This window comes from Oncorhynchus keta, chromosome 29 (assembly GCF_023373465.1).
Source record: "Oncorhynchus keta strain PuntledgeMale-10-30-2019 chromosome 29, Oket_V2, whole genome shotgun sequence".
NCBI lineage: Eukaryota > Metazoa > Chordata > Actinopteri > Salmoniformes > Salmonidae > Oncorhynchus > Oncorhynchus keta.
The window spans coordinates 24,365,966-24,392,365 of record NC_068449.1 but is presented as its reverse complement, the minus strand read 5'-3'; the positions used below and the strand labels follow the sequence as shown (position 1 = coordinate 24,392,365).

Sequence of the window (26,400 nt, the reverse complement as noted above, 5' to 3'; positions counted from 1 at the left end):
ACGTGAGGCTTATTTGGTCAAACAGAAGTTCCGTAATGGTTTGGTTGTTACAAATGCATTGATAAGTAGACGCACCAACTGTACATCAGCATTGTGCTTGTTGTTCACTTGCGCATCTGCCCTCTCATTGGCTAGAATGGTCCCACCTGATCTTGCCTCCACCTTCGAGGACATGCATTTAATTTCCATTGTTAGAGCGGTCACAACTATCTTGTCAATATAATAGAAAATCTTTGCTACAACAACCCTCCCCTCCTCTCCTCTCCATGCTCCCACCAACACACGCCACGGTTGTTGACGACCAGAGCGGAGTCATTTTAGGTCACTGGTTTTGGCTCGATTATAAAATAAATAAATCACGGTTTTCTGTAAAAAAATGTGTTACATTAATTGCACTGTGCATTATGTGGGTTAAATGTTGTAATACTGAATAAAACAATAAAAGTCCCATGGTGGTAATGACTGACCATTACAGCATAATTTATTCACATTACTTAATCAAAAATGTGTTTTATTTGATGACTTTTATGACTGCTGAATACCAATCACTTAGCTCATGTATTTTCGGGCTCGCGAAGCAACTGCTTTCTATCCCTCTCGATTAAGTGTTCACTCTTCTCTCAGTGTCTGCTCCTCACAGAGCGGACAAGTTAAAGCAGCCACACGAAGGATTATGGTCATTGTAGTTAATTACCACTTTCATGCACTAAACTATGTAGAATATTGGCCTGTTGGAAACTACAATTCCCTACATCGCACAGTTCAGAATTTAACTGATTTCTCTAAATAAACTGCACACCGAGCTAAATGGAATTCTAATAACTTAACCGATGGTCAATTAGTAAAAAAAACTAAAGAATAACCTACATTTCGGTCAATCGCTCAGCACTATTGACTACAGAAACGAACACTTTAATTCACAAGTTTTCTTCTTGTCATGTTGTAATGCGATCTGACGGTTTACATTTCAACATCCCAGTCCAACCTTCCAGAATCTTCTGGGTGAAAACCACAGCATCAGAGTATTCAAAAGGTTCACCACTTCAGTCACTCAATAGCAGATGCATCACATCATTATAGCAGGCCCCTTATCCAACCATGTCCGATGTGTAAGACCCCCCCCCTCCCCAGACAGCTTACAGACCTTGTTACATAACCACCAACATGTCTATTTGGGAGAGAATAAAATGCAATTTTCGGTGTTATATTTTAAGCAACTGACGCCACTTTACATTTGGAGACATCTCTGATCTATTCCTCTGACCCAGGGTTACACTGAATCGTACCATGTAGCTGAACATGCCACCCACAAGCACTGCACAACTACACACGTGTACAGTACACGTCACACACAAAAATCTGTACTCAAGTGGGCACACATGCATACACACACTCTTTTGGTCTCTGTCTCTCTCTCCCTCTCCACCTGGTGCGTGCGAGTACAGAATGGTTTTCATGTAATGGCTCCAGGTTTATGTCCCATGCCATGTTCTCAGTAAATGAACAGCAGATGAGTCACATGTGTGTTTACAGTAGAGAAAAGCTTTGTTGTTAATGTGCCATCATTCCACTGCTCTGCTCCAGTCTCTGGACCCAGACAGGCTACACAGCCAGCCCACTGGGGACCATATGGTTCCTGTGACAGAAGATCTAGGTGCTGCTGGCCTGCTGGATGACAGCCTCCTCTAGCTAATACAGCTTTAGTCCATCACTGGAACCAATACACACTCTGGTAGAGGCAGGAGCCAGGTTCACCAGGGGTTCACAGAGGGGAGAGAGGAGGGATGGTGCTGTCGTAGTGGGAGTTATGTGCCTGCATAAACCACCTGGTAGGAAGCACAACTACAGGGTGACACGATCCACCGCTGAAATATGTCACACCACCATCTCCTGGTCACTTTCTCAGAAATCAAATCAAAACGATTTGTTATCACAACCCATCCTTGACAACAGATAACTCACTCAAAAATTCCCACGTAGACACTCCTATGGGATCTTTTGCTGTCTAGGACTGGCAGTGGCACTGGGTATATTGGGAGTTAAATCATACCAGTGCGAGGCAGTGCCAGTGCTGCATGTGTGGCTACCTTGCATGCAGTCCTCTATCCTGTGGATGAGCTGGTAGGACTTGCAGCGGTCCAGCAGGGTCCTGATGGCTGGGAGGGGATCCAGCACGATGGTCTCAGGGTGGGCCTCAATGTAGTCCTGAAAGGAGGCGTCACACACACACACACACGGGAGATTATGAGGGAGCACACATCACAGCTAATGTAGGCAGTCTGGACACTGTGCAACACTTACACCTCACAGTTGGACAGGGCTCATGTGTATTTCCATTTTGGTACCCTGCTCATTCCTTCATGCCCACTGTGTTGTGGTGTGTCATCATCACTGTGCCCTGCATGGCAGGCTGTTAGGTCAGCGTGAGGTTTCCTGATTTATATAACCACACCCCCATCTCTCTATCCTCCTCGTCTCTACACTCCATCCTCTTCTCCAAGCCATCTCACACTCTCTCCACTTTCACCTCTCTGCACAGTCCTTCTTCCTGCCAGCCTGTCATCATGTCAGTATTTTAGCTACTCTTCAACACTAGCAGATGCTTTGGCCTAAACATTATGCAAAACACCCCACCCCCCTCCCCCCCAAGTGAAATCTAATTTTTCCTTAAATACATTTTTAGACATAGGCTACATTAGACCTCTTTGCCTAACAAAAACACACACACACACACACTCACTCATATACACACAAAAATGCCTGCCTACACACAATCTATTTTCCTAGAGACTGAACATCCATCTGTGTTGAGTATGACTCCTGCCAGCTCTGATCAAAACGGTAGTGTGGTTACATAAGACAAACATGTTGCCATCAAAAACTAAAGCCAAACCAATCTTCCAGTGGTTTAAAAGAACTGACAACTCCTCTGAATTTTGGCCATCAATTTGCGTTAAAAAAAAATATAAAAAATGTTCTACAAATGTGTGTGAGAGAAAAAAAAGGGTGGGACAGACAGTGGATTCCTCCATGGGGATGTGGGTGTGGCAGGTAATAATGGAGAAAGACGTCAACCTATAGGTAGCTGCCAAAATAAAAGGAAACACTTTCGTAAATGAGGGTTCTGGCGGCTCTTATGGTGTGGGGTGCATTTCCTGGCATGGTTTAGGTCCTCTCAACCCATTAAGGCGACCGCATGCTTCCCAGCTGAAACAGCTCTGAAGGCTTTGTCCATATATGACGACATTCGTGTACACATTTTTTTTCTCTTCAAGGCAAGCCAAAAATCGGTAGCCGAAGTCTATGCCACTTCGTTTGTAATTGGTCAACAGTAAGGATTCTTCATAAAAGTCTGTTGTCATTCAACGAGAGACTGCTCGTTTACGTGCACATTTGTTCACTGAGAAATACCTCACCAAACATCTCAGCTAGAGGTAAAAATTGCACGACTAAGATCATCAGCAAAAATAGTCAAAATTAAATTACAGATTTCTTGAGTCATTTTAGATCAATTTCGACTATTATGGAAGAAATGTATACTGTATACTATGGTGTCTCAAAATGGACAAACGGTATTATTGCCGCTTTTTAAAAGTTTTTCAAGTGAAGGTCTTAAGGGAGTATGTGAGCACACTCGTTGGTTTAGGCACCAGAGGGGAAGGGAAACACCAATAAATACACAGCCATTCTGAGCGATCACTTTCACCTTATGGTAAAGCATTTCTATCCTGATAGGAGTGGTCTCTTCCAGGATGAAAATGCCCCCATCCACAGGGTACAAGTGGTCACTAAATTTTGATGAGCATGAAAACAATGTAAAGCATATGCCATGGACGCCCAGCCACCAGATCTCAACCCAACTGAATACTTAAGAGAGATTCTGGAGTGGCGCCAAAGACAGTGTTTTCCACCACCAACAGAACATTTTCTGGTGGAAAAAAATGGTGTCGCATCCATCCAGTAGAGTTCCAGACTATATGGCAAGGTGCAGTGAAGCTGTTCTGGCTCGTGGTGGCCCAACACCCTATTAAAACACTATGTTGGTGTTTCCTTTGTTTTGGCAGTTAACTGTACATATGCAAATGAAACAGACCAACATATTAATTATGTATAACCCAATTCATAGGCCTATACTTGAAGGCCATGCAAGTCCAAGGGTTTATTGATGGTATTCTTCACAATCAACAAGCACTAGCTGTGGTTGCCTGTTTTGCAGTAGAAGGCGGTTGTGGTATTTCCCCCTAGAAGTCCTCTAAAGAAAATACCACATTCACCTAAATCCACAGGATATGGTTGATGCCCATTAAGATGTTCTCTAACTGTGCAAGGCTTTGTTTACATCTAATTCAGTTATATTCAAAAGAAGGTATGCAAACTATTGGGCAATGTTTCCACAATGAAGTCCTCTTTCCCTAAACTACAGGATGCAGTAACAGGTCTGATCATTAATGCTGTTTATTTCCATGCCACAGAATGACGGACTGACTAAATGCAAGGCTATATGTGACGTTCAGTGGCAGGGTCAAAGTTCAATTCTAATCACCCTGAAAGAAAACCTGCCCGCCAACTGCTTGTAATATTGCTGCGTAGCGTCTCTGATAGCAATAATTACTATGCCTTCACACAGCAAGATGGGGATATTCTGAGTCATAAAATACCTACAGGAGGGAGTGGAGATCAAATCAACAGTTGTTAACCAATCCTCCCAGTCATCTGCAGCCAAGATTGATATCATTTCAAGAGGCGGGGGTCCTTGACAGGCTCTATTGACAGGTACAATAGGCTTGAAGAAGACGACTGGCCACCCCTCAGAGCCTGGCTCCTCTAGGTTTCTTCCTAGGTTCCTGCCTTTCTAGGGAGTTTTTCCTAGCCACCGTGCTTTTACATCTGCATTGCTTGCTATTTGGGATTTTAGGCTGGGTTTCTGTATATCACTTTGAAATCAGCTGATGTAAAACAGTTTTTTTTAAAGGCTTTAAATAATTTTAATTGGTTGATCCCCACTTTTAAATTGGCATAAAAGAAAGGAACTGAATATTGCGTGCTGATGTGACATTAAGATTAATATATACAAAAATCTGAGAAGCATTTTGTTCTGTTGATTATCTGTCCCTTTTGAACATCCCCATCTTTCCTTTCCAAATAAGCAGTCAGCAGCAGCGTAGTCTCAGTCCCTGTCAGTGAGGATGGCGTGACTGCGTGACTCTGCACACGATAACAGCAGAGCCCTCTGAGTCATCCAGAAACAGAGGAGGAGGGGGAGGGCAAGAGAAGGGTGGCATGGATGGAGACCGCATCTAACACCTTTTAAAGCACTGCCAGATCGATCCACACAAGAACAAACACACAGCAACCATCACCACACACTTCAAAACACATTCATTTCAAATTGTTCCCACTCAGATGAGACACAAAATGAGTGCACAACATTCACAACACAGGCTGTTCCTGTGAGATACAGAAATACATGACCACCTCCCCCTCTAATTAGCAAAACCACTAATTACCAGACGTGTTACATTTACATTTAAGTCATTTAGCAGACGCTCTTATCCAGAGCGACTTACAAATTGTAGTGGTGAAATCTGTTAGTGGTGTTGTGGAATCATAGACTGTTGGCTGTTGTAACTCAGGCCCTCCCTCCCTCACCTGCACTCTCTGCACCAGCAGGACTGACTGGGTGTCGTTCTGGTCGGCCTCCAGGATCAGGTCGGTCAGCTTGTGGATGATGACGTCTAGGGGGCCTTGCTCCTCCAGGGGCTGGCTCAGGTCCAGCTGGGAAGACACAGGAGAGGTCAGGGGTTAGAGGTCAACAAGGAAACATTAACAAGGAAAGCTACTGTACTACCACTATAGCCATAACCACTGTCTTTTTGTTTTGTATGTTTTTGGTAACACTCTTGCTAAACAATGTAAAATGATGCCGCAGGGGGTGTTTCCTTCCTGCAGAGATACAGAACTGGCTCTGCCTCAACAGGCATAGAGTTATAGGATAGGTCTGGCTGCTGTGGTCAGTAGTGTACTGTAGGTCGATACTGGTGTTGTGTGGGTCAGTACATATACCCAGAGGACGGACACCCAAGCACACAATCTCCAGAAGAAGTGACAGGCTTTGGGGCACAACGGTCACTCTTCTACTGGGCTACATGATGTGTCCAAATCACAATGAGCCTCTATTGTGATCTAAGCTGAATGGATCCACTGTGGTGTGAGGGAGGGAGGGGTAAATGTGTGTGGAAGAAACTGTATGTACGGGTGTGTATTCTGATTCTCTAAATCTCTAGGTTTGTGTGCTTTAGACCATACCCTTTTCTAAGACCCTTTTGTCAGCATGTCTGAGTCCCCATTATGTTTGTATGCAACTGTATGCCTGCTTGTGTGTGTACTTCAGTAGGCTCGTCTCCAGCAGAAGGGCCAAGCATTTCTGACCTGAAGAAACGGCTCACTGATAGTGAAGGGCTATTTTGATACTGAGTCCAGAACTGTCTAATACAGCAAGGCCGAGCATGCTTATCCTTTCCTATAATTAACGATAGGCATTTAGCAGACTAACAGCAATACTTGCTAAATGCAAAAATAACATGCAAATAAATAGGCCTACATGATATGGAATGACCGTGTTACACTTTTATTAAATCTATTAGTACAGTAAAATGGATGTAAGGCAATGGCCTTACACAGAAGGAGGATTTTCCCCAGGTACCGGACTGGTCAAGCATTCTGCACTCGACAAGAACACTGCCCGTCTTCTATATCTGCGTGTACACAGGTAGCACATTTGTGATAAGGAGCACATTGGAAGGCATTGAGTGGGTTGAAAGCATTATGAGGGCTAGATGTCTTTAAAAAAGGAGCATTAGACCGTTAATACTCATTATCAGCCACTTTTTCAGTAAGATGGAGATGTTTTATTAAAATAACATTTAGCTAGCAGAGCTAGTTCATTTGAGTCATTTGTGTTCAGTATGGGAGCAAAATAAAGACACCTTAAGAGCACACAGTGGATCAGTCAGACAGGACAGGTGAACAATAACGTTCAGCACAGAGAGATGTGAACATTGAAAAGCTGCTGAACACGAGCATGGTCTGGCAGTGTAGGGAAGAGGACAGGTCTTATGCTTGGATCACACCGGCAGCGTTTCTGCGCAAAATAGTACGCAGCATCATCTGGATATGGACGCAACAAAAATTCAAAATTCACCTTCTGATACCATTTCTGTCAAGCATACAGTTTGACGCATACGTTCGACAAATCCAACATATGCACCACACTGAACGCACTGCAACGATGCTGCAAAGCAAATCCCATTTTATTTGTCACATGCACCGAATACAACAGGTAAACCTTACAGTGAAATGCTTATTACAAGCCCTTAACCAACAATTCAATTTTAAGAAAACAGCAACAAACTAAAAAACATTAACATAAGAATAACAAATAATTAAAGTGCACCAGTAAATGACAGCGGGGCTATATTGTCAAGTACATTGTCAAGTTAATTGAGGTAATATGTACATGTAGATAGAGTTATTAAAGTGACTATGCATAGATGATAACAGAGTAGCAGCAGTGTTTCGGGGGGGGGGGGCAATGCAAAGAGAACAGTCTATAACTAGTGTGGCTGGAGTCTGACAAGTCTTAGGGCCTTCCTCTGATACTGTCTGGTATAGAGGTCCTGTATGGCAGGAAGCTTGGCCCCTGTGATGTACTGGGCCGTATGCACTACCCTCTGTATTGCCTTGCAGTTGGAGGCAGAGCAGTTGCCATACCAGGCAGCGATGCAACCTGTCAGGATGCTCTCGATGGTGCGGCTGTAGAACCTTTTGAGGATCTGAGGACCCATGCCAAATCTTTTCAGTCTCCTGAGGGGCAATAGGTTTTTGTCACGACTGTCTTGGTGTTTTTGGAGCATGTTAGTTTGATGGTGATGTGGACGCCAAGGAACTTGAAACTCTCAACCTGCTCCACTACAGCCCAGTCGATGAGAATGGGGGAGTGCTCGGTCCTCCATTCCTGTAGTCCACAATAATCTCAAATGCAGAGATTCATTGGAAATGAATGTAATTCTGGTGTACCAAAATGCAATGATACAGTCAGTGTGATCAAAGCGTTAGTGCTGGGCAGAGCCTGTCAGTCGCAGTACAGGGCAGGCTGTTTAATAATGTTAGGAAAAGTAATGGATAGATGACTCATTAGCCTAACCTTGGTCCTGCTCTTGTAAATGCTTACAAATTACATTAAAAAAAAAAAAATCTAATCTAAGAAAGACAAACCTGTACTGTACCAATCGACACACCTATCCAAATTTGGTTCCAGATTATGAACTAAATTTTTGTCAGTAACACTAACCAGGCAATGGTTTACTGTATATTATGTCATGTATGTAAAGGTGACACTCATTTCCATTATGTTAGGGATTAACTAGAATCTCATACATATAGTAGGTCTACATTGTATTGTCTGAGAATCTTTATGCAGAGCAGGGAACAATAATCTCTGTTAATCCAGAAGTGAAATCTAGCATCATTTGGGTCAGATCCGTGATTAAATTCTGTGTTCATACGGGTTAGAAATTGAAAGATCTGGCAAAAACGAAGTATTCACCCTCGGAAACTCAGCCCCCCTCCTCCAATCGACGCACTGGAGCAGTTTAAGCACTACCTTCGCCCAAACCTAATACGTCCAAATAACCAGTGATGAAAACCCCCAAAAACATAACAAATGCAGCTCGTTATCTCATGCATCCCATTCAGTCCTTTGGTTTACACGCAGAATCTGCCCACGGGAGATTGAGGGCACATACACGCCTGGGTGTTCCTCTTATTTACAATTACATTTGAGTAATTTAGCAAACGCTCTTATCCAGAGTGACTTAAAGTTCGTGTTTATTTTAAGATAGCGAGGTGGAACAACCATGTTTTATAACCTTCCCCTCAAGATCTATTATCTTACATTACCCCCACCTCTCTGGTGAGTCCCTGAGCGTCCTCCTCGAACTCTTGCCGTGCCCAATTCCAGTCCTTACCGGTGACTTAAGGGCTGAATAACATTGTAAAATTCCCGTGACATAAGGATATATAGAGGTCGACCAATTAATCGAAATGGCCGATTAATAAGGGCCGATTTCAAGTTTTCATAACAAATCGGAAATCGGTATTTTTGGGCGCCGATTTGCCGTTTTTTTTTTTACACCTTTATTTATTCTTTATTCAACTAGGCAAGTCAGTTAAGAACACATTCTTATTTTCAAAGACTGCCTAGGAACCGTGGGTTAACTGCCTTGTTCAGGGGCAGAACGACAGACTTTCACCTTGTCAGCTCAGGGGATCCAATCTTGCAACCTTACAGTTAACTAGTCCAACACGATAACGACCTGCCTCTCTCGTTGCACTCGCCTGTTACGCGAATGCAGGAAGCCAAGGTAAGTTGCTAGCTATCATTAAATTTATCTTATAAAAAACAATCAATCATCATCACTAGTTAACTACACATGGTTGATGATATTACTAGATATTATCTAGCGTGTCCTGCGTTGCATATAATCTGACTGAGCATACAAGTATCTGACTGAGCGGTGGTAGGCAGAAGCAGGTGCGTCATTCATTCAAACAGCACTTTCGTGCGTTTTGCCAGCAGTTCTTTGTTGTGCGTCAAGCATTGCACTGTTTATGACTTCAAGCCTATCAACTCCCGAGATGAGGCTCGTGTAACCGAAGTGAAATGGCTAGCTAGTTAACGCGCACTAATTGTCATTTTGTTGCGGGTTCGAGCCCAGGGAGGAGTGAGGAGAGGGACGGAAGCTATACTGTTACACTGGCAATAAAGTGCCTATAAGAACATCCAATAGTCAAAGGTTAATGAAATACAAATGGTAGAGAGAAATAGCCCTATAATTCCTACAATAACTACAACCTAAAACTTCTTACCTGGGAATATTGAAGACTCATGTTAAAAGGAACTGAAACGTTAGCTTTCTTACATGGCACATATTTTACATGGAACATATTGCACTTTTACTTTCTTCTCCAACACTGTTTTTGCATTATTTAAACCAAATTGAACATGTTTCATTATTTATTTGAGGCCAAATGGATTTTTATTGATTATATTAAGTTAAGTGTTCATTCAGTATTGTTGTAATTGTCATTATTACAAGTAAAAAATAAATCTGATTAATCAGCATCGGCTTTTATGGTCCTCCAAGAAATCGGTGTTGAAAAATCATAGAATCGGTCGACCTCTAATATATAGGCACTGTATATACACTATACTGAAACAAACCATTAAAAAGACAGGGCACACAACACTAAAGGAGTAGTCGAAGCACACGGACATTTTAGTCAGTACTGAGACGGAGGTAGCGAGAGGACACGCTGCACCACTGCTTCCAGGGCTCGCCCTCCAACCAGTCTCCTCTTGCTCGCCGTCTCTTTGGTATGGGTTGGAGAGCAGGCAGAGGGGATTTGGCTGTGCACCACTGAGGCGCAGTTTCTAATCTCCTAAATCCACAACAGAGAGGTCCTGTCAACAGCCTGCCCCCACCTCACACACACAGGACTTCACACCATACACCGGAAAGCAGTAGTGTAAAGTACTTAAGTAAAAGTACTACTTACAGTGGGGCAAAAAAGTATTTTGTCAGCCACCAATTGTGCAAGTTCTCCCACTTAAAAAGATGAGGCCTGTCATTTTCATCATAGGTACACTTCAACTATGACAGACAAAATGAGAAAAAGAAATCCAGAAAATCACATTGTAGGATTTTTAATGAATTTGCAAATTATGGTGGAAAATAAGTATGTAGTCACCTACAAACAAGCAAGATGTCTGGCTCTCACAGACCTGTAAGAGGCTCCTCTGTCCTCCACTCGTTACCTGTATTAATGGCATCTGTTTGAACTTGTTATCAGTATAAAAGACACCTGTCCACAACCTCAAACAGTCACACTCCAAACTCCACTGGGGCCGAGACCAAAGAGCTGTGAAAGGACACCAGAAAAAAAAAAATTGTAGGCCTGCACCAGGCTGGGAAGACTGAATCTGCAATAGGTAAGCAGCTTGGTTTGAAGAAATCAACTGTGGGAGCAATTATTAGGAAATGGAAGACATACAAGACCACTGATAATCTCCCTCGATCTGGGGCTCCACGCAAGATCTCACCCCGTGGGGTCAAAATGATCACAAAAACGGTGAACGAAAATCCCAGAACCACACGGGGGGACCTAGTGAATGACCTGCAGAGAGCTGGGACCAAAGTAACAAAGCCTACCATCAGTAACACAATACGCCGCCAGGGACTCAAATCCTGCAGTGCCAGACGTGTCCCCCTGCTTAAGCCAGTACACGTCCAGGCTCGTCTGAAGTTTGCTAGAGAGCATTTGGATGATCCAGAAGAAGATTGGGAGAATGTGATATGGTCAGATGAAACCAAAATATAACTTCTTGGTAAAAACTCAACTCGTCGTGTTTGGAGGACAAAGAATGCTGAGTTGCATCCAAAGAACACCATACCTACTGTGAAGCACGGGGGTGGAAACGTCATGCTTTGGGGCTGTTTTTCTGCAAAGGGACCAGGACGAATGATCCGTGTAAAGGAAAGAATGAATGGGGCCATGTATTGTGAGATTGAGTGAAAACCTCCCATCAGCAAGGGCATTGAAGATGGAACGTGGCTGGGTCTTTCAGCATGACAATGATCCCAAACACACCGCCCGGGCAACGAAGGAGTGGCTTCGTAAGAAGCATTTCAAGGTCCTGGAGTGGCCTTGCCAGTCTCCAGATCTCAACACCATAGAAAATCTTTAGAGGGAGTTGAATGTCCGTGTTGCCCAGCAACAGCCCCAAAACATCACTGCTCTAGAGGAGATCTGCATGGAGGAATGGGCCAAAATACCACCAATGGTGTGAAAACCTTGAAGACTTACAGGAAACATTGTCATTGTCAACAAAGGGTATATAACAAAGTATATAACAAAGTATTGAGATACATTTTTGTTATTGACCAAATACTTATTTTCCACCATAATTTGCAAATAAATACTTTTTTGCCCCACTGTATGTCATTTTTAGGAGTCTGTACTTTACCATTTATATTTCTGCAAACTTTTACTTCACTAGATTCCTAAAGAAAAGAACATACTTTACTCCATTCATTTTCCCTGACACCCAAAAGTACTCACCCAGTTGACAGGAAAATGGTCCAATTCACACACTTATCAAGAGAACATCCCTGGTCATCCCTACTGCCTTTGATCTGGCAGACTCACTAAACACACATGCTTCGTTTGTAAATTATGTCTGAGTGTTGGAGTGTTCCCCTGGCGATCCGTCAATAAAAAAAATAAAGTGTGCCATCTGGTTTGCTTAATATACAGTTAAAATGGATTATACTTTTACTTTTTATACTTAAGTACATTTTAGCAATTCTATTTACTTTATGGTCCATTTAAAACCAAATACTTTTAGACTTTGTCAAGTAGTATTTTACTGGGTGACTTTCACTCGAGTCATTTTCTGTGAAGGCATCTTTACCTTCTCAAATATGACAATTGAGTACTTTCCCCACCACTGCCAGAAAGAACAGGTCTGTCCCATGCAGCTACTCACGTCATGGCTGTAGCATGATCTTGCTCCAGAGTAACCACAGAACTCTGATGTTATAACTGATGTTATGCTAAACACTAAAATCAGAAAATGGCATCTGACATTTTTTGGAGCCCCCCAGGGACAGGAGTACAGGCCATGCCTGTGACAGACATCACAGAAAATACCCACAATAGAGAATCGTTCAAGGGCAGAATGTTGAGCTTTCATGAGATTAAGGGAGCTACGTAGCGCCAATGAAGCTACGTAGCGCCAGGCTCCTGAATCTCCCTGGGCAGTATCCTTCTCCCTCCTCACTGGGAATGTGGAGGCACCCCACCAGGCTATCCGCACTGCTTCGAGTCCACTACTCATTTCTCTTTACTGTAGGTTTGAGATCACTGAGAAGTATAGAGGATATGATCTCCATGGCAAAGATGACAGCTGCTGAGCCTATGCTCTAGTGACTCAAAGCCTGGGAGAGAAAGAATGGAGGACGCTACTGCTGAGCTACTCTCATCTGAGGCTTCATTAGTGAAGGCCTGCTGCTCCCAGCCTCCTCTCACGCCAATTCCATCATACCAACTCCAGATGGCTGGGGTGATACCATGCTCTAGAGATCTGAGAGATGAGCATCTCTGTCAGAGATATAGTTAACATCCAGGGAAAAAAAACCTAACATTTTAGCACTCCCAAGATCATGCTACAGACAGCTAGGACTGGGGGGAGGAACACAGAATGATCTTCCCTGAAGTGATGTAATACTTAATGTTCTGTGCTCATACAATATTGACGAGAGCTGCAGACTTACTCATTATGCATTCTTTATCTTGGCTTTGAGGTAGAGTCATTTACATAATAAAAATAACTTTTTTTCCCTACATGAAAATGCATTATGAAATAATGACATTAAAATTAGTGTTTTAATGAAAATGCCAGCCTAAAATAGTGAACGTTCAAAATATTCCTTTGTCAGGTCCACATAAAAAAATATATATATTTCAGTTGTGTGTATTACTTGCTTTTATTTAATTACTTTATCAAATAGAATTTGAGGCAGTAACAGCCAGGCAGCAAATCTAACATTCTCTGTTCTCCCCATACGGAACGGTCTTTAGTCATACTATTTAGCTAGAATAGCCTGCCTACGTACAGTGCATTCGGAAAGTATTTAGACCCTTTGACTTTTTCCACATTACACCCTTACTCTAAAAATTGATTAATACATTTTTTAAAATCCTCCCCATAATGACAAACAAGTTGACATTTTTGCAAATTTATTCAGTACCAGTCAAAAGTTGACAAATACTCATTCCAGGGTTCTCTTTATTTTTAAAAACTATTTTCTACATTGCAGAATAGTGAATACATCAAAACATGTGGAATCATGGTAAACAAACAAGGGAAAACGATCCATTTTAGAATAAGGCTGTAACGTAACAAAATTTGGAAAAAGGGGTCCAAATACACTGTCAGACAGAGCTGCAGCAATCAGTTTACTAGTTCTTTAAAGATTATAATGTATACTTTCAAACTGTCACTCGCGCTCGTCATTGGGTTGTCTGCATTCCTCTATCATGCAGTGGCCTATGTCGTCTGTGTGTATTTAACCTAACATACCATGTTTCTTCGATAAACTATACAGAACAAAAATATGAAAACGCAACAACTATTTCAAAAATGTAACCGAGTTACAGTTCATAAGGAAATTTAAAGAAAATCGTGAGGCCCTAATCTATGGATTTCACATGACTTGGCAGTGGTGCAGCCATGGTGGACATAGGCCCACCCACTGGGGAGGCAGGCCCAGCCAGTTAGAATGATTTATCCCCACAGACCATCCTGCAGGTGAAGAAGCCGGATGTGGAGGTCCTGGGCTGGCATGGTAACACGTGATCTGCGGTTGGGTCCAGTTGGACATACCGTCCAGAGAAATTAACATTAAATTCTCTGGCAACAGCTTTGGTGGACATTCCTGCAGTCACCATTCCAATTGCACACTCCCTCAAAACTTGAGACATTTGTAACATTGTGTTGTCTCAAAACTGTACATTTTAAAGTGGCCTTTTGTCTATAGCACAAGGTGATGACACCAACACTTTACATTTTTGTTCAGTGTAGGTAGAATATCTACTTAATGAAAACTACAACTCCCTTCAGCTCAGCATCCGATTAAGTCAGGCCCCCGCACCTCTGATTCAGAGGGATTTGGGTTAAATGCGGAAGACACATTTCAGTTGAATACATTGGACAACTAGGTATCCCCCTTTCCCATATAGTTCTTGACTTACTTGCTCGTGAATTATTTGATTTCTTGCTAGAAAAACGGCACGTTGGGCTCACACAAAAAGCAGAAGTAAATAGAATGCAAGTGATTGAACAGACGTTGGTCAGTTGTTTAATAACCTACACCCCCCCACACACCATTTTTAATAATAAATTGGTTAAGTCGTTCAGCACTAGTAAACACCCAATGGGTGGACTGAAGATATAGTATAAATCAATAAAATCCCACTGACTCAGTATTCCAAATAACCTTAGAGGTATTGTTCAATCACTGCAATGGGTATCAAACTGGTAGAGTCAAGTAGGCAGTCAATTAATCGCCTCAGTCAGGAGTCCCTGAATTAAGCTGCAAAATGAAATCCAAAAGATCAGCCCCCCCTAGGATGTTGGATTCCTATGGCTAGTAGCAACTCCCAATGGACTAGAAGAGCAGTCAGCTACTTCATACTCACTCCAAGAAGCATTATCAATCTTCAATTACATTTTTTTATTTTTTTTATTAAAGATCAGTGGGAGAGATACAGTAGCAATCAGGAAATGAACTTGAAATTTCCTAGCACTAAGCGCATGATACATTTAATTATATTTTTCCTGGACAGCAATGGCCATTTTCCTTGATCAGTTCTGGCAAAGAACATCGGTGTCCCAAGTCTAGTGGGTTCATTTGATCGGCTCTGAATAATAAGGACAGACTAATGTATGGATCTCTAGGAGACGGCCGCTCGCTCATAAGCTCAGGGCAAATGTGTCAATATTGATGAGGTTGTGGAAATCGCTTAGAGGAGGATCAGCATGAATGGAGGGAGTACCACAACAGGGAGTGTGTAAGGACAGACAGATTGTGGATACATGAAAAGGATGAAGATTGAGGTGGAACAAAAGGTTCCTGACTTTTCCCTCTCTCCCCCCCAGACAGGCTAAAGTTTTTCCCACACTAGAAATATGAAATGAGCTCCCTTAGGGCCGACCGATTTAGGTCTGTTCACAGAGCATGATGTCACAACTGCTGCCATGCTCTATAGTGCTACATCTGTCATTGACATTAGTAAACTTCGATTTTCAAGAGGGACATTAATGTTACTTTATTGCAAGCTCTGCTCCAGTAAATGAGTGATAGAGATTAATGGACCTAAGGAGGAAACGGTCCATCATGGCCCCAGAAAGGTTCTTAGCAAAAACACTCATTCCCTCTGCTTAAAATACAACAACGTTCTACGGCCATTTTTTGTCCGCATTTAAAATCAGTGAGGTAAGTCCCATGAATTAGGTATTAACAGAATATAAAAAAATACCCAGGCTGCATCAAAGTGAACCAAAAAGCCTTGTTCAAAGGAAAGTAAACTTCCCAAATGTTTATGCAAGGAATGATCGAATTTAGAACATGATTATTTTGGTTGCCATTATTGACCTTGTTTACCACCAGATAGAGACTTGGACGTTATCAACAGGATCAGCTTGAAGACTACAAGGACATAAGTGAAGGCTGCGAGCCTGAAGCTTATCTGGAACAGGAGGTGTGTGGTGGAGTGGGTTTTAACCTTGATCAGACAACAGCCTCAGAGATTCACCACACATTCAGACCGACATAGTAAAAGAGTTCTCCTTGTACAGTCACACACACCCCTCCAAATAGTGTAGAAGACAACATCCCAATCAAAACATGTAGGCATATCACGACCAGACTGGCTCGCTATTGTGACCGATTCCTCTGGGAAGCACACAGACCTGTAAGGGAACACTCATGTTTCACTGGCTCAGGCGTCACATTTCATTTGAAAGGATTAATTGCATCGAACTGTCCCTAAAATGTTTGCAAATATCAGGATCAGAAGTCGGTATTAAACAGCACATAAAACAGGGGATTCAGCTAAATTTATGTGAAATGTGTTCTTTATCCTGTAAACAATGTGAGAAGACTGTTTGGGAACCTCCATGACCCTCTATGCCCCACTCACCCAACAGAGCATCTCAGTCCCTCCTTATAATAGGGGGTGACGGCTTTATACATATACAACGTAACAACGCCAGAGCATGTCAATGGATACCATCGTCTCCCATGCGAGGAGGTCGTGCCACAAGAAAACCTAACTGGCACAGCCCTCACCTTCCAGGGAGCCCACAGACTAAAACATAAAATAAAAAACTTGCAGGTGTGTTTACATTGTGCTCTCCCAATTGGCATTGACAGCACAGCTAAAAGTCTGCGCATGGGAGAGGCCAGAGATAGCCCTGGTGGTTGTAGACCTGTGTGTGGAGGAGAGGGATGGGGGTGCCACAGGGTCTGGGCTGTAAGGAACTGCTGGCCTTTTGGGAGAGATGAGAGCACTGTTTACTTTGGGACCATTCCATGTACGTCTTTCTGTCTGGGTGTGCTGGAGATATCTCCAGAAAAAAAAGGAGAAAGAACATAAGACCACATAGAAAGAGTGAAATACACCACAAAAACGAGAGGCAGGGAAATGAACGGCTCGATTTCCTCCTCAAGATTTTTCGGTTCATTAACAGATTGCAGAGAGCTATTCAGAGCCCTGGGACACAGTCACTCATACTACACAACCTGCACATGACAAACGGTCACGAGCGTTTCAATGAAAGACAAAAGATAACGTCTTCCCGGATGTGAACACACATTTGGTTGTTGAAATCACCTGAGAAGTAATGCCCCAAGCAGGAAGCCCATTATTGGTGGTGCTCATGTTACTCTTGCCTCCTCACAGACATACAGAACAGGGGCCTGGGGAGCATCTACATGAGGCATCTATGAGGAGACGGTGGAAACATGCACACTGTTTCCACCACCGGCCGTTTACAGTAGAATATCTGGGAAATATCTGGGAGTAGGGAGACATGAAGGGCTGTGTCATATCCTAAAGAAGCCGAAACGTCCACACTGACAGGCCAGGCTACTGGATGGATGAGTGGACGAAGGGGATGGGGCTAACGGTGCTCATCAATCATTCTTCCTCCAGTATTTCCCTTCTCCCCATCCACCCGTGATATGAACCATGCATGCTCTGCCTCAACATACAAACCCAGGTAACATGTACACATTCTCTGGATTTCAGCAGCTTTAGACAGGTGTTGCTCAATACAATATTACATTTTAAAGCATGGACATAGGGGGCACAAACACCAGTTCTCGGTCAGGCAACAGGAACAAACTAGAATCAAACAGTGTGTTCAAACATAGATCAAAGTTCATAGGGATTAGAACTAGGGATAGGCTATTCATCTGCATTCTTTTCTGGATAACTGCTAAACTTTTCAAGTGTGTTGAAACCAATGATGCATGTTCTTTACAACCCATGACAACATCTGAAGAACTGCAAAATTCTCTCCACCAACAACAGGGGTATGAACAGTGCTTGTGTGAGCAGGATATTCCCCAATTAATCTTTTAATCTCAATTTTTAAAGGGCACAAATGAATGTGTTTGGGTAATTGAGTTAATGTCTTATTGAACTTACCTGGACCACTTCTATTCCTCTTTTCCTGAAAGGCAGATAAGAAAAAAGAAAAAAAACCAATCAGAATGTGTACAATCATTCATTATTCTAATATCCTGAAAATCTAGAGGTTGGGGGAAGAGACACAGCAATGCCTTAACTCCAACAGATTACCCTGACAAATCTGCAGACATTAAAACAAAATTGACTACAATTCTCCAGTGTATTGTCAAGCTCTCTGTAGTGGTGAACCAAAATGGCTACCAATCATAAGGGGAATCTCACACCATTACAAATGTTATGGCTGTTTTGAAGGGCAGCGAGATGGTTGGCAAAGAAACCAAGATAGCGCATGCACCTCGCCACTTCAAGGGTCCGGAGTCTCTCGCATAAAACATTGACAGTGATATACTTAAGTGCCAACAGACTTTGGCATCAGTGTTTAAATTCAGAACACACAAATCTTATGAAATTCTGGGAATGGAAACCAGTGGCATAACACTCAAGAATAGAATGTGAATTTGTTCTAGGAATTCATAAATAAAATGGCCATCAGGTCTAAATTAAATAATCTCTGAATGCTTAGTCTGGGAGTCCAGGGCCAGGGAATGCCTTTACTTTTCAAAGACACAGCGATGGAGCTTTCGGTAAAAAAAAAATATATATATATATATAAAGGAAGGGTTGCTTGGCAACGCACCAACCTACAAGAGCGAAGTCCTTAGTAGCGTTTGTGTAAGCTGCTCTAACGTAATAAACCACAATGCTGTTCGACGACCACTGAAGGACTTGACGGTCTTTCATATCCACCCCAGTCTGCCCAAACAAACAGAAGTAGTATAAAGGCCGTTCACACTGCACCTTAGCTCAGGGTTAAGAGCGTCCTTAGCCCTGAGCTAAGGGAGAGCTTAGCCCAGGGTTAAGCGAATTTTCATACTTGCATATTCTAAAGTCGGCTAGCACCAACCATAGCCCAGGGCTAGCTGGCCCTGCACCAGAGCAGGGTTCGCACAGACTTTGGGGTTAGCCCCAGAAACACAGTGCTAAAATATTACGTGTGAAACGGGGTCAAGAGCAATGCGTAGACTGCCCAATCACAAGTGGCACATTCACTTAACTGACATATGAAAATAAAACGCATAACAAGTCATTTCAAACTATTTAATCCAAAAACATTGGTTGCTAGGCCAAACAAATGCAGTGTCAATGCAGGCTGGCTAAAGTCTTCACTTAGCCAAGTAAAGCTACTAACTCCACAGCTGGAATGGTAGAAAACTCAATTTCTCTGTTTTCATAGATTTCTATTGATATTTAATTGCATATATCCATGACAGTAATTGTGTTGCATTAATTCCCCTGAATCAGAAAAGTTGAGGTCTCATTCGTTAACAGCATTTGCGTGATAGAATTTCAAAAGTGAAACATTGTTTACGAGGATGCCAACAGGAAAACAGCAAGGTTTATACAAACCACGACTGTTGGAAGTCAAATGCTAGGCTAGAAGCAACATTTAATAGTGTGTTAATAAATGTCTTGTTTATAACATTGGTTGCATGTCAGATCTAGAATGTTGGTTGCATGTTGTGTTTGTCCATTGTCCCAGGGCTTTGGAATACAAGTGTGAATCTTTAGCCCATGGCTAAAGCTTAGTCTAGGGCCAGCCTAGCCTGGGGCTAAGAGCCTGGAGCTAAGACAACCTGGAGCTAAGACAAAAGCAGTATGAAATGGCCTTAAGTGGCTGAGTTCAAGTTTGAGTGTTTTCCGTACTATAAAAACACAGTGATCAAAACAAAATTTTAGAGGTCATCAAGTAGTGAGGACATGCAGGTCCTACTCATCTGAACATAACAGACAAATATGGATGGAGGACGGAATGAACACTAAGCTAGTGTATGTGGAAAAACAGTGAACTTTCAGTGGGCACCATGTCAGAATGCTTGAGGGTATTTTTGTTTCAATAGAAGCTGTTCAAGCTTCTTAGAAATCTGTCAAGGCAGTGAGAGGGATGGGACATGTAGAAACCTGCTGGTTCTATGGGAGCGGTTGTCTAGATCAGATATTTCCTCATTATGAAAGCATGAGGTCCAAACGCAAACACGGAAGAGATGGCATCTTCCACAGAGCTGTAGATTTTAATGGTGATTAGCGGCCTCAATGAGACCGGGCTTTCTGATGACTAAACATAATTACATGCTTAGTTAGACACAGAAGGGGATGACAATTGTCACAAGATTAGGTATTTTCGGAGTAAGGCATAAAAATGTATTATATGAGGAATACATTTTACTGAGCCGGCAATTCATAACGTTTGAATTCTGCTTTCTTACCAATGCATGTTGCATTTGGATCAGTTTGGACTCCCAGACTGATGCACTCATCTTACACATTTGAACCAGGGACCAATGCCTATGGGTGAATTGTTACATCCCGAGTGACCACATAATGCAATCAGAAAGGAAGTCCTACTATAGTGGACACTTTCTCTTTGTGAAACTGAAATGATACTTCAGACTATTGACAGCAATATAACCTACAGCTAGAAATCATGGTGTGTGTGTGTTAGGCCAATGGCACCATGCACACAGGCACACTCCAAACAAACCTTTGACCTTAGTGCAGTAAAATAGGTGACAAGTGGAGTACATGTTACAGCAAGGAATAACCTGCTACTTAGTACTAGGCGAAATGACGCCCCCTTCAAAAGGGATGGGCACAGTTATTCCAATAACTAAACGCACGTTAGCATTTGATTACCTCAGAGAGCATTCATAGTAAAAGAAAATGTAAGGTTTAGTCAAAAATGTAATCAAATTATCTATGCAACATAGCCTACAAGTATAGACCATTACATTTGAAATGTTAAAGTTTAATGACAGTGCCCCCCCATAAATTTTTTTTTAAAAATCAGTTTCACATGTGTAGCTTCTTAATGTCGGTCAAAGAAAACTGACTATAGTCAGACACTCCATGTGTAGCAAGTGAAGTGGGAGATTTCTAAATCAATGCAAAATGTAATTAAAATGACAGAATTACATTGGCTAAATGATCAACCAATAGATAGGTGGTTGTTTCATATGAATGGAGATGTAGACATTGGACAGAGAGCACAGCAAAATAGCCTCAATGAGCCTTGCTACTTTAGCTAGCTAGTTAGTTGGCTGGCTACTGTAGCTAGCTTCTTTACAACAATTTGATGCAGTTAAGACCGGCACTACCAGATGGTTTGATAGGTAACCTATGGCAGCAACAAGTTTGTCTAACTTGCGAGTCAGTTTGGCTACTTTCTATCCCCATCTCCTTGCCATAGACTGAGACAGAGCAGCGCACCGGCTTTTTAAAAAACAAGATTTAAAAATATAGTATATTTAACTATATTTTCCAAGAGTAGGCAAAACACAGAAGATTTGATTGTTCAAACTGATCCCTAACCACCCTATAACCTATATGCCGAGCCATCCTCCAGATGGAGTCATTTGGTTGGAGGGTTATGAAGAGATTTAAAATATTTGGAGGATTACATTGTCATAATCTGTGCTGGCTCAATCAGGTTGCTTTGAGTCAACAGGTCCCTTGGTAAGGTGAAAATCACTCACCACTGCCATCAGCAGAGAGAATCCACTCTGAAAAAATATCCTACCTAACACACAGACCTGCCCTAGTTGAATGGTTTTTGGTCATTACACATTGTCTGCCCTTTAGGCGTTTTCACACGGGCTGAGTGTGACACTCCTAAAACACAGGCAACAGAGAGAAAGGATTGATTAAAGCCAGTTTGCCTGAGTGTTGTGGGTCCCATCCCTGCTTGTTGATACCAAATACAGCACTATTTAGCCATCAGCAGGCAGGGTTTACAGTCAGTTCTGATGAGGAAATCCAATGCAATCCCTGCCCCACTTTACATCGCCTTATATAACCATTCACTCTGCTGGAGACTGATACAGCAAGGCACAATGTAAGGTAAGAGATACAGTCTCCCTCTACTCAAGATTCAAGCACATTGCACATACACCTACTAGGTGCTTTAGTAAAGCCTCTTTTCCAAATTCCAGTTGCTCAGGTTTCACAAACCTAACACACCCATGTTATAAGAGAGGCACCTGGAGCCATAAACCGCACCCACATACCCCCATCTTACACACACGTATGTGTGGTAGTAGAGTAGTGGCCTGAAGGCACACACTTAATGCGTTGTGAAATTGGTTGTAAATGTATTGCAATGCTGTTTTTTAAAAATGTTTTAACTGCCTTAATTGTGCTGGACCCCAGGAAGAGTAGCTGCTGCCTTGGCAGTAGCTATTGGGGATCCATAATAAATACAAATACACAACAAACCGTTACACCTATATCCAGCCTGCCCTGTCTATCTAAAGTCTTCAAAAGCCAAGTTAACAAACAGATCACTGACCATTTCGATTCCCACCATAACTTCTCCGCTGTGCAATCCGGTTTCCGAGCTGGTCACAGGTGCACCTCAGCCATGCTCAAGGTACTAAACGATATCATAACCATCTGGCCAAGGCTTTTGGCTCTGTCAATCGCCGTATTCTTATCGGCAGACTCAGCCTTTTAAATTATTATTATTATTTTTTTAACCTTTATTTAACTAGGCAAGTCAGTTACTTAAGAAAAAATTCTTATTTTCAAAGATGGCCAAGGAACAGTGGGGTTAACTGCCTGTTCAGGGGCAGAACGACAGATTTGTACCTTGTCAGCTCAGGGGTTTGAACTTGCAACCTTCCGGTTACTAGTCCAACACTAACCACTAGGCTACCCTGCCGCCCTTGGTTTGTCAAATGACTGCCTCGCCTGGTTCACCAACTACTTCTCAGACAGTTCAGCGTGTCAAATCAGAGGGCCTCTGGCAGTCTGTTGCTCTTGCTGCGGGTGATTCCTTGATCCACCTCTTACGCAGACAACACCATTCAGGATACATCTGGACCTTCTTTGGACGCTGTGTTAACAAACCTCCAGACGAGCTTCAATGCCATACAACACTCTTTCCGTGGCCTCCAACTGCTCTTAAATGCAAGTAACACTAAATGCATGTTCTTCAACCGATTGCTGCCAGAACCCACCCACCAAACATCAAAACTCTGGAAGGTTCTGACTTAGGTATTTGTAGTTGTCCACATATTCTAGGTGTCTGATTAGACTGTAAACTCTCCTTCCAGACATTAAGCATCTACAAACCAAAATTAAATCTGGAGTCGGCTTCCTATTTCGCAACAAAGCCTCCTTCACTCACGCTGCCAAACACACCCTCATTAAACTGACTATCCTACCAATCCTAGACTTCTGCGATGTAATTTACAAAATATCCTCCAAAACTCCACTCAGCAAACTGGATGCAGTGCCAGCCGTTTTGTCACCAAAGCCCCATACACCCACCACTGCAACCTGTATGCCCTCGTCGGCTGGCACGCACTACATTCGTCGCCAGACCCACTGGCTCCAGGTCACCTATAAGTCTTTGCTAGGTAAAGCGCCGCCTTCTCAGCTCACTGGTCACCATAACACCCACCCATAGCACGCGCTCCAGCAGGAATATCTCACCGGTCATCCCCAAAGCAAACACGCCCTTTGGCCGCCTTTCCTTCCAGTTCTCTGCTGCCAATGACTGGAACGGTGTGCAAAAATCAATGAAGTTGGAGACTTCTCTCCCTCACTAACTTTAAGCATCAGCTATCTGAGCAGCTCACCGATCGCTGCACACAGCCCATCTGTAAATAGGCCATCCAGCTACCTACCTCATCACCATATTGTTTGAATTAACTTTTTTGCACACCAGTATTTCTACTTGCACATCATCATCTGCACATTTATCACTCGTGTTAATTTGCTGAATTTTAATTATTTTGCAACTATGGCCTATTTATTGCCTTACCTCCTTACTCCATTTGCACACACTGTATATAGATTGTTCTATTGCTATTGACTGTACTTTTGTTAATCCCATGTGTAACTGTTGTTTTTTGTTGCACTGCTTTGCTTCATCTTGGCCAGGTTGCAGTTGTAAATGAGAACGTGTTCTCAACTGGCCTAACTGGTTAAATAAAGGTTAAATAAAAAATGTCTGCGCTCTACAGACAATTCCTTCAACCTCATGGCTTGGTTTTTACTCTGACATGCACTGTCAACTGTGGAACCTTAGACAGGCCTTTCCCTTTCATGGCTCAAGGATGATCAATGGAAACAGGATGCACCTGATCTCAATTTTGCATCTCATAGTATAGGTTCTGAATACTTGTGTAAGTAAGGTATTTTTGTTTTTCTAAAAACCTGTTTTCGCTTTGTCATTATGGGCTATTGTGTGTAGATTGCTGAGGATAAACAAGTTTTAATCCATTTCAGAGTAAGGCTGTAACATAACAAAATGTGGACAAAGTCAAAGGGTCTGAATACTTTATAAGCACTTGCCCCAAAAATGTAAATGCATCAGTTTCAACTTTACACTGGGAAGGAACAAGAAAAAACAGAGTTATTTGCATTTTGGTTATTGCCAGTAACAACAAATCACCTGCCCAAGGAGAAACTGCTTGCACAAGGCAATAGGGAAACCCTTTTATGTCAATCGCTGTAATTCTGTTTCATATATAAAAAGGCTGTCTATTCAGAGACATTGAGAAATTAACATGGCCCAGAAACAGTTACATGATAGATGCAAATTGACCTCACGTTGGTTCCATTATTTGAATGTGTGTGAAATCTACCACAGATTCTGGGACTTAACCTACCCAATGTAAGCAAGTAAAGTGTTCTCTACAGACCACAGAATTCGTCAGCCTCTTCAAATAATGTTCAAAACATGTATTCCAAAATATATCAATTAAGAAAAGATGGTTCAATTCTTGGTTCTTGAGGTCATTAAATGGAGTGGACATTGGTCACAGTTAAAGAGATGATTTACCTAGCAATATTTTCGAGACTGGATACATGTAACAAATAGCTACATACTGTAGCTACACTGCTAAAATGCATATCTTCAATAGTGCTGTCTATATCCCTTCACGACTAACTACTGTACAGTGGACTGAAAATGTAACCACCAGTAGCTGCATTGTTCTCACCACATACCTGCACAAATCAGCGAAGGCCTGAAAATTCAGCTTCTTCATCTTCTTCTCGCTGAGCCAGTAGCCCACTCTCCTGCCTTTCAAAAAAGTCTGCATCTCTCCACCTCACGTATGTTCTTAATCCAGATGTTAACAGTTACTGTCGATTCAACCTGGAAAACAGGAAACCGTCGTCTCACACGAACCTAGAGGGAAGGGATGAATTACTTAGCTAGCTAGCATTTCGTATTATGTGAGGAAACCATATAGGAGGAGAATCAACCTATCTTCCAACTACTTTAGTTCGCTAGCAAACTAACGTTAGTCAGCCATAACAACAATGTTCAGTTTATGACAGTGCTAGCGTACGTTAACTATACAGCCAACTTTCCTTAAATGTCAAATAACTATTAGCTACCTACATTAATGTTAACCAGATAAAACAAATGTGTCCCGGAGATAAATCGTCTTCCCCCCCTGATTGGCTAGCTGCATTTCCCGAATAGAGACTAATTTCTACAGATGCGCCACAACATAAACCAAATTATTACTAATAATACACATAGCTAGCTATAGAAGGTGGTTTCTGGATACATTCGCGAGCATAATGACAAAGCTCGAGGAGAAGCAGAAATGTACAGCTAATAAATATCAGAAGTTCAATCAAATGTATAGCTACCAGCTAGCTAGCACATTTCCTCCCTAAATGTCGTTGTCCCAGTAAGGATAGCCACCTAGCTAGCCTGATAGCTGTCCATTCTCCGTTCCGCTGGATGTTGAAGCTGAAGTTGTTATGACTGCGCGGAGGTCTTCTCTTCAATCGAGACTGGTCGAAATTGGACCCTAACTGACAGTACACACACACTCTCTCGAGTCGTGCTCATTTAGGTAGCCCTAGCACGTACCCCCTAAACAACTATGCATACCGCTAGCTACCTTGCTGTCAAACAGGGCAGAGTTTTTCACCCTCATTAGAAAATAAAAGCACGTCAGCACAGCTTCAAAGCCATACTGTAATGTCTTTGACGTCAGT

At 42.4% G+C, this 26,400-nt stretch overlaps 1 protein-coding gene across 4 annotated transcripts in view; it reads right to left on the bottom strand.

The window, feature by feature from the left end:
* Window positions 1-26,400, bottom strand: part of LOC118362552 (inositol-tetrakisphosphate 1-kinase-like) — a 38,981-nt gene extending 12,581 nt beyond the window's left edge. For 2 of the 4 annotated variants that reach the window (XR_004821231.2, XM_035742971.2), the window contains exons 1-5: window positions 26,047-26,400; window positions 25,390-25,573; window positions 18,337-18,361; window positions 5,650-5,775; window positions 2,088-2,205 (exon numbers count right to left, since the gene is read on the bottom strand). Coding sequence is in view for 3 of the 4 variants with exons in the window: in XM_035742971.2 (XP_035598864.1) it covers window positions 2,088-2,205; window positions 5,650-5,775; window positions 18,337-18,361; window positions 25,390-25,484 (364 nt within the window). In the remaining variant the exon portion in view is untranslated. The remainder of the gene's footprint in view (window positions 1-2,087; window positions 2,206-5,649; window positions 5,776-18,336; window positions 18,362-25,389; window positions 25,574-26,046) is intronic. The other 2 variants (XM_035742973.2, XM_035742972.2) reach the window with 2 other exon arrangements.